General features: G+C 36.8%; 2 protein-coding genes across 2 annotated transcripts; both read left to right on the forward strand.

Moving 5' to 3' along the window:
- The first annotated feature begins 2,687 nt into the window (after positions 1 to 2,687).
- On the forward strand, positions 2,688 to 5,372 carry LOC108980663 (receptor-like protein 7). Its single transcript, XM_018951667.2, has one exon. The coding sequence runs from the start codon at positions 2,688 to 2,690 to the stop codon at positions 5,370 to 5,372; it is 2,685 nt and encodes an 894-aa protein (XP_018807212.2).
- Positions 5,373 to 6,906: 1,534 nt separating this feature from the next.
- LOC108981475 (malate dehydrogenase-like) lies at positions 6,907 to 12,216 on the forward strand. Its single transcript, XM_018952667.2, has 7 exons — positions 6,907 to 7,093; positions 8,045 to 8,203; positions 8,331 to 8,506; positions 10,841 to 11,118; positions 11,236 to 11,371; positions 11,456 to 11,567; positions 11,845 to 12,216. Exons 1-7 carry the CDS (start codon positions 7,051 to 7,053, stop codon positions 11,937 to 11,939), a joined length of 999 nt encoding a protein of 332 aa, XP_018808212.1. The 5' UTR covers positions 6,907 to 7,050; the 3' UTR covers positions 11,940 to 12,216.
- Positions 12,217 to 12,597: the final 381 nt, after the last annotated feature.

The following is a 12,597-nucleotide window of genomic DNA, read 5'->3' on the forward strand; positions in this document are numbered from 1 at the left end:
CACACGAGACGTCAACTTGACTAATTTAAACATATGGTCTCCTGCCAACTCATCCAAGACTAATTTAAATACATCACGTACTCGTTGAGTGAATGAAATCATGTAATATTCTTTTTCTCCATTTCTTTTTTGATCTCTCCCAGCTCCAATATTTTAGAGAATGGGTTTATCCTTTCCTCTCATTATCTTGATCGTGTGCTTTCTTGTTTCATTAATGATGTTTTATCTTATACTTTCTGAAAATTAATTAAAATATTGTTCAAGTCAAGTCGTTTCTTTTCTTACTCGTTGAATTTTTTGAAAATACATTAACTAGAAAATTTTATAAAAAATCACTTCAACTCAAAACTTCTCCCCCGTGCAGAGTTTTCCTTTTCTTTATTTTAGAATTTATTTAATATTTATAAAGTATTTTTAGGCTTTACTTAAGTAGTTTTTGTATTTTAAATTTTTAGTGAAACTGTTTTTTCAGAATTTTCTTATTTACACAGATTTTTTTGGTTAAATTAATTAAACTGATTGTCTAAACGTTTTTCAAACAACCTATTTTTATAAGAAATTTTTGTTAAAACGACTTTTCACATCTTCTAAAGTAGCTGGTCTTGAGCATATATTATTTTTGTGATTGGATTGATTTACATGGTATGTTGGATTGAACTCTTTACTCTCAAGGTATATATCTCAAAAGTCCATAACTTTTCTAATGGGCCTTTTGAATATTCATTCTCAAGATTTGGATTCAATGTACAGGAAGATTTGGTACTTTGACTAACATTTTTTAAACCCACATGCCCACACACACAGATTCCTTGCAACTGCAGCCGAATTAAGTCACATTTTATCATCATATAAGCACTTGCACTCTAATACTAAACAAGAAAGAGAAAAGGATAAAGTGCTCTGCTCTGGATATGCAGCCTTTAAAGTATATCTTCACAAATTAATTTCAAACACCGATTCGTTTAGCCATTATAGAAGAAAATATAAAATTAATTAATAATTTTTTTGAAATTTGTTTAGCTTATTTTAAAGGCTGACAAGGTTCCACGTCCCGTAGAATTACCAATTTTCTAAACCATTCTCATTGTCGCGCGTTATCATCACCAACATATATTGTAAGCTGCACAGACGACTTGACTTGGAAAGTGAGGTCTTTTTAACTCTTCACCAACATATATTGTAAGCTGCACAGACGACTTGACTAATTTAAATACATCACGTACTCGTTGAGTGCATGAAATCATCTAAAATTTCTTTTCAAAAAAAATCTTAAATTGTTAAAATGATGATTGGCCAAAACATTACGTGTTTCATGCGACGACTACCATTACTTTCTCATGCCTTCAATGCCACGGAAATGACTTGACTTGGAAAGTGAGGTCTTTTTAACTCTTTACCAACATATATTGTAAGCTGCACAGACGACTTGACTAATTTAAATACATCACGTACTCGTTGAGTGCATGAAATCATCTAAAATTCCTTTTCAAAAAAAAATCTTAAATTGTTAAAATGATGATTGGCCAAAACATTACGTGTTTCATGCGATGACTACCATTACTTTCTCACGCCTTCAATGCCACGAAAACGACTTGACTTGGAAAGTGAGGTCTTTTTAACTCTTTACCAGCATATATTGTAAGCTGCACAGACGACTTGACTAATTTAAATACATCACGTACTCGTTGAGTGCATGAAATCATCTAAAATTCCTTTTCAAAAAAAATCTTAAATTGTTAAAATGATGATTGGCCAAAACATTATGTGTTTCATGCGACGACTAGCATTACTTTCTCATGCCTTCAATGCCACGGAAACGACTTAACTTGGAAAGTGAGGTCTTTTTAACTCTTTACCAGCATATATTGTAAGCTGCACATACGACTTGACTAATTTAAATACATCACGTACTCGTTGAGTGCATGAAATCATCTAAAATTCATTTTCAAAAAAAATCTTAAATTGTTAAAATGATGATTGGCCAAAACATTACGTGTTTCATGCGACGACTACCATTACTTTCTCACGCCTTCAATGCCACGGAAACGACTTGACTTGGAAAGTGAGGTCTTTTTAACTCTTTACCAGCATATATTGTAAGCTGCACAGACGACTTGACTAATTTAAATACATCACGTACTCGTTGAGTGCATGAAATCATCTAAAATTCCTTTTCAAAAAAAATCTTAAATTGTTAAAATGATGATTGGCCAAAACATTATGTGTTTCATGCGACGACTAGCATTACTTTCTCATGCCTTCAATGCCACGGAAACGACTTAACTTGGAAAGTGAGGTCTTTTTAACTCTTTACCAGCATATATTGTAAGCTGCACATACGACTTGACTAATTTAAATACATCACGTACTCGTTGAGTGCATGAAATCATCTAAAATTCATTTTCAAAAAAAATCTTAAATTGTTAAAATGATGATTGGCCAAAACATTACGTGTTTCATGCGACGACTGCCATTACTTTCTCACGTCTTCAATGCCACGGAAACGACTTGACTTGGAAAGTGAGGTCTTTTTAACTCTTTATTTAGCATATATTGTAAGCTGCACAGACGACTTGACTAATTTAAATACATCATGTACTCGTTGAGTGCATGAAATCATCTAAAATTCCTTTCCTCCATTTCTTTTCTGATCTCTTTATCTCTCCCCAGCTCCAATATTTTAGACAATGAGTTTATCCGTTCCTCTCATCATCTTGATCATGCGCTTTCTTGTTTCATTGATGATGTTTTATCTTATATTTTCTGCCTCTTCTTCTGTTGTGCAGCCCCTGTGCCATGATGATGAGAGATTTGCCTTGTTGCAATTCAAGGAAAGCTTCATCATCAATCAGTCCGCGTCCAAACATCCATTTGCTTATCCGAAGGTTTCATCATGGAAGCCTGATCAAATCAGTGATTGCTGCAAGTGGGATGGTGTAGAGTGCAATAAGGACACTGGTCATGTCATTGGCCTCAATCTCAGTAGCAGCTGTCTTAAAGGTTTTCTCAACTCCAATAGCAGCCTCTTCCGCCTTGCTCATCTCCAAAACCTCAATCTGGACGACAATGACTTTAACTCTTCTCCACTTCCAACTAGTTTTAGACAGCTTTCCAGGCTAACAGTGCTCAACCTCGCAGCCTCTATATTTTCTGGCCAAATCCCTAAAGAAATTTTCGAACTCTCCAAGTTGGTTTCCCTAGATCTCTCATATAATCAATTGTTGAAGCTCCAAGAATCTGGCCTAACAGTTATAGCTCAAAACTTCACAAACTTGGAAGTACTACATCTTGCCTCCGTTGTTATATCATCCAACGTACCCAATATCTTGGCAAACTTAACTTCTTTAACAGATCTATCTCTACGCCAGTGTGACTTGCATGGTGAATTTCTTGTGGGAATTTTGCATCTACCTAAGCTTCAGCGTCTTAATATAGAGAATAATGAAAACCTCAAGGGCTGCATCCCAGAATTTCACAAAACCAGCCCCCTTAAATTATTGAGACTTGGATTCACGAGCTTCTATGGTGAGATACCGGATTCAATTGGTCACCTCAAGTCCTTGATTGACTTTACTGTGTTTAATTGCAATATCTCGGGAGAAATACCATCTTCACTAGGTAACCTTACCAATCTAATTGTTTTACAACTTCAATCAAATCGGTTGCACGGTTCAGTTCCACAGTCAATATCAAGGCTTGTAAATCTTGAAATTCTGTCTCTCTATGATAACTATTTGAGTGGCAGGGTGGAGTTTGAGTTGTTTCTGAGACTTGGAAACCTATATGTATTGCAGTTATCTGGAAACAATATTTCATTGCTTACAAATCCGAGTACCAACTCAACTTTTCCAAAATTTGGAATATTATTACTAGATGATTGTGACTTGCGTGAGTTCCCAGAGTTTCTGAGGAACCAAGATCAGTTGGAGCTATTAGAGCTTCGCGGAAACAAAATTTACGGCCAAGTTCCAAAGTGGATGGGGAACGTAAGTACAGAAACTCTCTGGGAATTAGCTCTGGAACGCAACTTTCTCACCGGTTTCGACCAACTTCCAGTTAATCTAAAGCAACTGAAGCTCGATTCTAACATGCTTCAAGGATCAGTGCCAATCCCACCTCCTTCTATTTCTATCTATACGGTCTCAAACAACAGACTAACAGGAGAAATTCCACATTTGATTTGCAATCGAAGTTTAATAACTACGCTCGATTTGTCAAGAAACAACTTGAGTGGCCTTCTTCCTCAATGTTTAGGCAACTTGAGTGATTCTCTCTCATTGAACCTACACGGTAATAACTTTCATGGAACCATTCCTCAGATCTGTGGTGAAGCAAAAAAATTGATGATGATTGATTTCAGCCAAAATCATTTACAGGGGCGTGTACCGAGATCGTTGGCCAATTGTACCAAGCTTGAAGCTCTTAATCTTGGTAACAATCAGATACATGATATTTTTCCTTCCTGGTTGGGCATTCTTCCAGAGTTGAGGATTCTCATTTTGAGATCTAATGAACTCTATGGTACAATAGAAAGTTCTGATAGCAATTTCGACTTCCCGAAATTGCACATCCTTGACCTCTCAAATAATGATCTTACTGGCAAGTTGCTCTCTGAACACTTCCAAAATTGGAAAGCCATGCAAATCATCGATGCCAAGAGCTTAAAGTATGTGGAGCAATACCAAGCTGTATTGACACATGATGGAGATCGGATACGCTATTACTACTTTTTCTCAATGACAATGATCAATAAAGGCACGGAAACGGTATACCAGAAAGTCCTTGATTTCTTCAAAGCTATTGATCTCTCGAACAATAGATTTGAAGGAGAAATCCCAGACTTGGTGGGGAATCTTAAAGGACTTAATTTGCTCAACCTTTCCTCAAACTTTCTCACAGGACCTATCCCATTTACATTGGCAAACTTGGCAGGGCTAGAAGCATTGGATCTGTCTCAAAACAAGTTGTCTGGTGTGATCCCTCCGCAATTAACAGAACTCACTTTCCTTTCACACTTTAATATCTCCCATAATCACTTGAAAGGACCTATACCACAAGGAAAACAATTCGACACATTCGACAACAGTTCATTTAGTGCGAACCCTGAATTATGCGGAAGCCCTTTGTCAAAGAAATGTGGGAATCTTGAAGACTCACTGCCTCCATCTTCAAGCCACAACTCAACAAACCACAACTCAGAGTTCTCATTTGAATTTGGTTGGAAAGTAGTCGCATTGGGATACGGATGTGGATTCGTGTTTGGAGCTGTGTTTGGGCAAATCATGATCACAAAGAAGTATGATTGGTTTATGAAAATGTTTGCAATTTGGCAGCTAGGAAGAAGGGTGAATTGGAGGGGCCGCAGAAATTAAGTATAATCCTACATTCATGTTTCCATAATAAATAAATAATTACATGCACAATGTCTGTAGTACGTACTATTATTGTGGCTTTACTTTTTCTTTTTCTGTTTTTTTCCCTCTTTTAGATGCTATAGGAAAGAGCCATGGATAGGATGTTTGTACTGAAAAGAATTTGTTGTATTTCCAACCAAGCTCTCAATAAAACAAGTCATGTTTATGGTAGTGAAAGCAGAGATGCCCTGCTCTAGTGTATTTCTGTTCCAATTTATAGTAATCGTTACACTTGAGTTCTGTATATGATGATTAGGGAGAGGATAAGATAAAGAGTAGTATGTTAATCTGGAGAATTGAACTTCATATTCATCTTGAGCTACTACTACTGTACTCTGCCGGTCCTTGTCTGGACCACCTTCTCTTCTCCATTCACAGGTATTTGGATAGAAATACAAGAGATTGAACCAATCATTTTCTTTTATTTCCTAATCTTTTCATTTTTTTTTTTATTTCCCGAATGCTTTGTGGCATATTTGATTATAATTTGTTAAGAGTTTCTCACAGCTTTTTGTGCCTTTGATAATATTAAAGAGCCGTAGCCGTAATAGACGTATAATTCTTTTCATAACTTGTTTATAATTTTAACAACTCTCTACATTTTTCTTATTGAATGCAAATGGAACAAAAGATTCCACCTCCCGTGAAAATTAATTAGAGAAAAATAACTTCATCTACATAAACCATAGGTCGCCTCACGTACTTGCCATTTGACTTCTTTTTCTAAAATTGAAAAATGTGAGCACCATATCTTCAAAGAAAAACAACTCACTCATTACTATATTATAATTATGAATAATACTATTATGTCGCTTTATTTTGTTCTCTCATTTTGATTGTTTATATATTTTTTTTATATTTTTTATATATATTTTTTTACTTATTAATTAATGAAGTGACTATTAGTGTATTGATATTTTTTTATACTTTTTAAAAATATTTAAAAAATATGAATAAAAAAAATTAAAACAAAAAAAAGAATTTTGCCTTTGTTGCGTGCCCACTGTGGGCAGCACCATAGCAAGACTCTATAATTATTTTATAATTTACGTGGTGAAATAAATGATAATTTTTTAATATTAAAATTCATTTGTAATAAAATTACATAATTATATTAATTGACTAAAAATAAATTCTACTTAAATTTATTGAATTTTTCTACTTATTATCTATATATTATACATTTTATAACAGAAAAAAATAAAAAAAAAATAATATATAATGTATAATGTGTAAAAATAATGTATAAAATTTTTATCATAAAAGACCCATCGGGAATCGCATGAGGAGGCCCGGAACGGTTAGATAGACCAACCATAAGACGCATCAATACGGAATTTTCATCCAACGCTGCACGCCCCACGCCCTTCTTACCCACTACTTTTTTAATAAATAAATAAACGACGATGTCGTCATTTGTTCTCCAACCAGAAATAAAACGCCGTCGTTTAACCCCATGCACTTGGGCTTATCAACACCCCCTTGCCAAGTGACAATAACACTGCCACACACATAAATAAGATCTGAGCCTCATTTTCAACCTCACTCTCGCCACCTCGCTGCTTTTACTCTTCCCGATTCGCTTCGTCCGTTGAAACCGATTCCTACCCCAGTCCGGACCCTCGATCTCGATCAAATGGCGAAAGAACCAGTTCGCGTTCTCGTTACTGGAGCCGCAGGTACTGCATCAAATTTATAATCACTATTCTATTGTATCACATCCATAACTCTCATCTTCTTCGTCGATTCGATCGGAAATTATCCGAATTTTTATTTTTTTTATTGTTCTTTATCCAATTTAGCCTCTTGGGAAAGCTGTTTAGATCTGGTACCTGATGATCTAAGATAGGTCCAGTGTGTGCGAAGATAGGTGCTGATTATTTTGGTTATGATAAAAAAAAAATTAAGTAAATCCGGTTCCCGTGATTGAATTTCTATAACACTGCTTTGTTTTTTGCTGTTTATGCTGGACAGAGTTAGTAGGGGTCTGAATTTTGGTGTAAATATTGTTGGTTCAGTTGAATTCTTTGCGATCCGAATTCTAAGAATTAAGTTTTGGTTTATTTTGTGAAAACAAAATTGAGAGAGAGAGATGATTAAAATGATGATATGGACCTAAACTTTTGGTACCATGTTTGGTTTATGTGACGATGGTAGTTTTTACAGTGCATATTTTGAATTTGCAAATGTTGCAGTTATGGTATTGGTTGTCCCATAATCAAATCCATTAATTATCCATAGTTGAATAAAAGTGTTACTCTCATATTGATTCTCACACATAGAGTGTTCATTCCACAAGAACATACTGAGCGAGCTAGATATTTAATGTTGAAGTCAATAAAATGTCAGAATTGGCATATGAATGGTTAGTCCACATTGTAGCCGTGTTTTTAAAACACGTTCTTTGGCTGCAGCTACATCTTCATAACGATTCATTGAAGATGCATATCATGTTGTTAATACTATGCTCATGAGTCATAATGTTGGGATTTTTTTTGACTTATGTCATCCTCTTCATAGAAAATGTAGCCTTAGCTCATTCTCCTTCTTATGTGGTTAATTTTGTAGTTATCCACTATACAACATTTCTTTACAATTTATATTTTGATGATTTTTTGCTGGATTTTCAGGACAAATTGGATATGCTCTCGTCCCTATGATTGCTAGGGGAGTGATGTTAGGTCCCAACCAGCCTGTGATCCTGCACATGCTTGATATCCCACCTGCTGCGGAGGCATTGAATGGAGTGAAAATGGAGTTGGTGGATGCTGCATTTCCTCTACTTAAAGGTATGTTTATGGCCTCTTAAATCTTTCAAATGTGGATGACATCACTTAAGCATGGAGCCATACACTCTGCTTTTTAATATGCTAAGGATCTGTTAGAGTACGAGGTATGATGTGGTATATATTGCAGGTGTTGTTGCTACAACAGATGTTGTTGAGGCATGCACTGGGGTTAACATTGCAATCATGGTTGGTGGGTTTCCAAGGAAAGAAGGCATGGAAAGGAAAGACGTGATGTCAAAAAATGTGTCAATTTACAAGTCTCAGGCTTCTGCCCTTGAGAAGCATGCAGCTGCAAACTGCAAGGTGAGTGAAATTTGTAAGAGCAGGAAATAAAATTTGGTTATTTTTGTTTTTCAATAGGATTTGCTTCGCCTTATCATATAGTCTATGCCGTTTTTAATCCCAAATCCTCTAGCTGCATGGATGACAATTAATAAAAGTTAGAATCAAATCATGCCTTAATTCTGTTTCCCTTTTTCTTTTCTTTTCTTTTTTTTTTTTTCAAAAATGAGAATGTCTCCTCCCTTTATTGATTTAAAACTCAGCGTACAAGGCCCCTACAAAGCAGAGACCCACGCTAAGGCCAAGTTACAGGACCAACACTAAGACCCAAACAAAACAGAGCATGCACTATGACTCCAACGGACTTTCTAAACATTACAAAATAGGACCCACGCTAATCAATTCTGCTAAGCCATTTACGACACATTTCGAATATAAGGGAGACCAAGTATATCTGTCCTAATCAACCCCCTCAAGGAGGGGGGGGAATGGATGCCATCTCAGTCCAGAGACCTGCAAATTCTTCCAATGCTTTCTGGGCCAAGAAGTCAGCTGGGGCATTGGCTTGTCTGAAAACATGTTGGATTGAAAACATCTTGCTTCTTAGTGAGGCCATCAACTCCTCCAAAAAGTCTACCAGGTACCAAATTGGGCATTTTGCTCTTCTAAACCAGTTTACCACAATTAAAGAGTCCATCTCTATTTCTATCTTGTCCAAACCTTTTTGACAGATTTCCCTTTCCCACACTCCCAGGAGGAGTGCCATGAACTCAGCATAGTTATTTGTGCCATGATTAAGTGAAGAGGCAAAAGCGAAAAATCATATTACCTGCGGCATCCTGTAGAATTCCCCCTGCACCTGCCTGCCCCGAGTTTCCTCTACTGCCTCCATCCACATTGAGTTTAAGCCAGCCATGGATAGGACGATGCCAATAAACAACCTGCACCTTTTTTCTCCTTTGGTTTTTCGGTTGGATTTGCAGATCTTCTAATATCTTTTCATCTTGAACCGATAAGCTTAGTTGCCCGCAGCTTTTCACTTAGCTTAACTATCCAGAAGTGAATAGTCCTCCAAGTCTCCTCCACAGAAACGGAGCCTCCTTCCATTCTTCCCTTGCATCTACGAAGCCAAAGCACCCAGGTGACAATGGTAGGAATTATGCCAATCAGTAGCCCTCTAGTAGTTGACTTGGAGGCTCTGTTAAACCATGCCCGCACAGTTTCTTTCCAGGTGCTAAACTGAGATCTCAGTATGCCAACCTGGACAGCACATTTCCACCATATGGCCCTTGCCACTTCCCCATTAGCTAGCACGAGATTCAAGTCTTCATAGGCACCTCTCACACAGCAATTGCACTTGGAAACTAGAGGAATACCCAGCCGTCTTACTCTATCATCTAGACTAAGAGCATTATTAAAACTTTTCCACATTGTGATTACCATCTTCTTTGGGAGGCACGGATGCCAAACCCAATTATCCACCTGATTTTTGGGGCTTTAAAGCGGATGCACTCCCAAGCACTCTTAGTAGAGAAATTTCCATCTTCTTTAGGCAACCAAATAAGAATATCCTCTCCATTCTGCTGGCTACTAACTGTATTTACTATCTCTTGCGCTTTTTGGGTTCCCACCAATCGATGTAGCAGCTCCAGGTCCCAACCGCCCTCGAGCCAAATATCTTTTAATTTCAAATTAGGTGCCGTGACAAGAGAGTTGGTAGCAAGTATTTCCTCCCCCAACCATTTATCAAACCAAAATGAAGCCTTACCCTCCTTTGACTTCCACTTAGAATGATCAATGACATCCGAAATGCATCTCATTATAAGTCGCCAAAACCGCAACCCTTTGGAAGGGATTACAAGAGAAATATGGCCCTCCTTTTTCTTGACTGGCATCCTGAAATTAATTCCATACATGTAACATATTAAATCTACAATGCTCTGAAAAACTTCAGGTGTGAATGTATGCACCATGAGAACTAGATGGCTTTATTGCTGTTTAGATTTCATCTACTGATCTATCACTTAGATCAATGAGCTCTAGTTTGAATGGCACCTCCTTCCTTTATAATCACAGGGTGGAGAGTCAACTTTTAGGTTGAAGATCCACTGGGTGTAAGTTACAGTAAGAATCATCACTTAGAGTCGGGCCATTTCAAATTTTTACTTCTATAAGTCATGATGCTTGGCATAGACTATAGTTGCCCCCATTGGGAACATGGAACATTTCATTATGTACTAAACCAATTAGTTTGAAGTTCTAAGTAAAACTTTCCAGATGATTCCATGTCCCCACAATGACTGTATATGAGAATGAGCAAGCACAATGTTTAGATTCCTTCTACTTCCTATGCAGGTTTTGGTTGTTGCCAACCCAGCAAACACCAATGCACTGATATTGAAGGAATTCGCACCATCAATCCCTGAGAAAAATATTACTTGTTTGACTAGACTCGATCATAACAGAGCCTTGGGCCAGATTTCTGAAAGGCTAAATGTTCAAGTTTCTGATGTTAAAAATGTTATTATCTGGGGCAATCACTCATCAACCCAGTATCCAGATGTCAGCCATGCAACAGTGAAAACACATTCTGGAGAGAAGCCAGTCCCCGAGCTTGTTGCTGATGATGCATGGTATGAAAATGGATTAATAGTTAATTTAGTTTGTTACTTATATAAAAAAAAAAATAGTTAATTTAGTATGTTTGTATTGAGTTCATTGAGGTGTTGATATGAATTTCTTTACCTAAGGTTGAAGGGAGAATTCATAACTATCGTTCAACAACGTGGTGCTGCAATTATCAAAGCTAGGAAACTATCAAGTGCATTGTCTGCTGCTAGTTCTGCTTGTGACCACATACGTGATTGGGTGCTTGGAACCCCCGAGGTTGGTATCATTCTGTTTATTCTTTGATCGTATAATGTGAAAAGTCCATTTCCTACACAATGACCATTTTTCCTGCAATTTCAGGGCACTTGGGTTTCCATGGGAGTATACTCTGATGGTTCATACAATGTACCAGCCGGACTCATTTATTCATTCCCTGTCACTTGTCGCCATGGAGAGTGGACGATAGTCCAGGGTAATTTTCATCATGCACTACTAATTGTGTTTTTTTTCTGTGTTTATTTTTTTTTTTTTTTGGGGTGGGGTGTTCTTTGTGCTGCTTCATCGTTACCCGTGAATGACAGATAAATCTGGTTCATATTGAGTTGTACTTGTAGGGAAAAATTCACGGCTTTGACCAGCACCAAACTATTAAAGAATAGATTATTTACAATATTTGTTAATCTTCAGTCTGGGATTCTCTTGGAGAATCGAACCTGTTTCTTGACTCTTGTTGTCTTCTATCTGCCCAGGACTTTCAATCGATGAATACTCGAGGAAGAAGCTGGACTTGACAGCAGAGGAGCTCACTGAGGAGAAGGCCTTGGCTTACTCATGCCTCTCTTGAATGCTCTTGTTCCTTCTCTAATGTGGTAGTACGTCCGGCTCTTTCTTGTGTGTCAACTGAAGTAGCTGGAGTTTTGAATAATGCCATTGTTAAAGATTTAGAGGAATTGCTAATGATGGAGAAGCTGCTTCTATGTATTTTATACTCTTTGCGGCTTGCATTTCTACTTGGATGCTTGAATTTATAACTATCATCCTAATTAATGGATATTATCAACTTAATATTTGAATGTATGGAAGAGGCTCTGTGGATCCATAAGATCTAATTTTTTATTTTATTTTTATTATTGGTTCTCCCTGCATGCATTATTGTTAAATCTGATTACGAGGACATGCATGGTCATGGTTTTTAGCCACTGGTTGAAATATAATTCGATATAGAAGTTGTCTAGATTCCTATCTGAAGCACCATAGGTTGCCCACGTCCAAGGTGTTAAGAATAATTTATTCACTGAGGCCTAAAACGATATGTGCGTTCGAATACATCAGCAAAAGCAACTTTGGAAGAGATCAAAATGTCGGGACTTGTGAAAAAACGCTACGCCGGCACTTGCCAAAACTTTTCATAATTCCATTTCTAAAATCTTTTAAATACAAAATATTTTTTAATTTTAAATCTTCGATTTTTTTTATTTGATCATTATAATTTGATCAAATTT

This window comes from Juglans regia, chromosome 12, assembly GCF_001411555.2.
Source record: "Juglans regia cultivar Chandler chromosome 12, Walnut 2.0, whole genome shotgun sequence".
Taxonomy (NCBI): Eukaryota; Viridiplantae; Streptophyta; class Magnoliopsida; order Fagales; family Juglandaceae; genus Juglans; species Juglans regia.

Excerpts from the sequence above, each read along its gene's own strand:
- LOC108981475 (XM_018952667.2), top strand. The coding sequence starts at position 7,051 with ATGGCGAAAGAACCAGTTCGCGTTCTCGTTACTGGAGCCGCAG. Across the intron at positions 7,094-8,044 it reads TCTCGTTACTGGAGCCGCAG|GACAAATTGGATATGCTCTC; the intron begins GTACTGCATCAA and ends CTGGATTTTCAG. Across the intron at positions 8,204-8,330 it reads TGCATTTCCTCTACTTAAAG|GTGTTGTTGCTACAACAGAT; the intron begins GTATGTTTATGG and ends TATATATTGCAG.
- LOC108980663 (XM_018951667.2), top strand. The coding sequence starts at position 2,688 with ATGAGTTTATCCGTTCCTCTCATCATCTTGATCATGCGCTTTCTTGTT.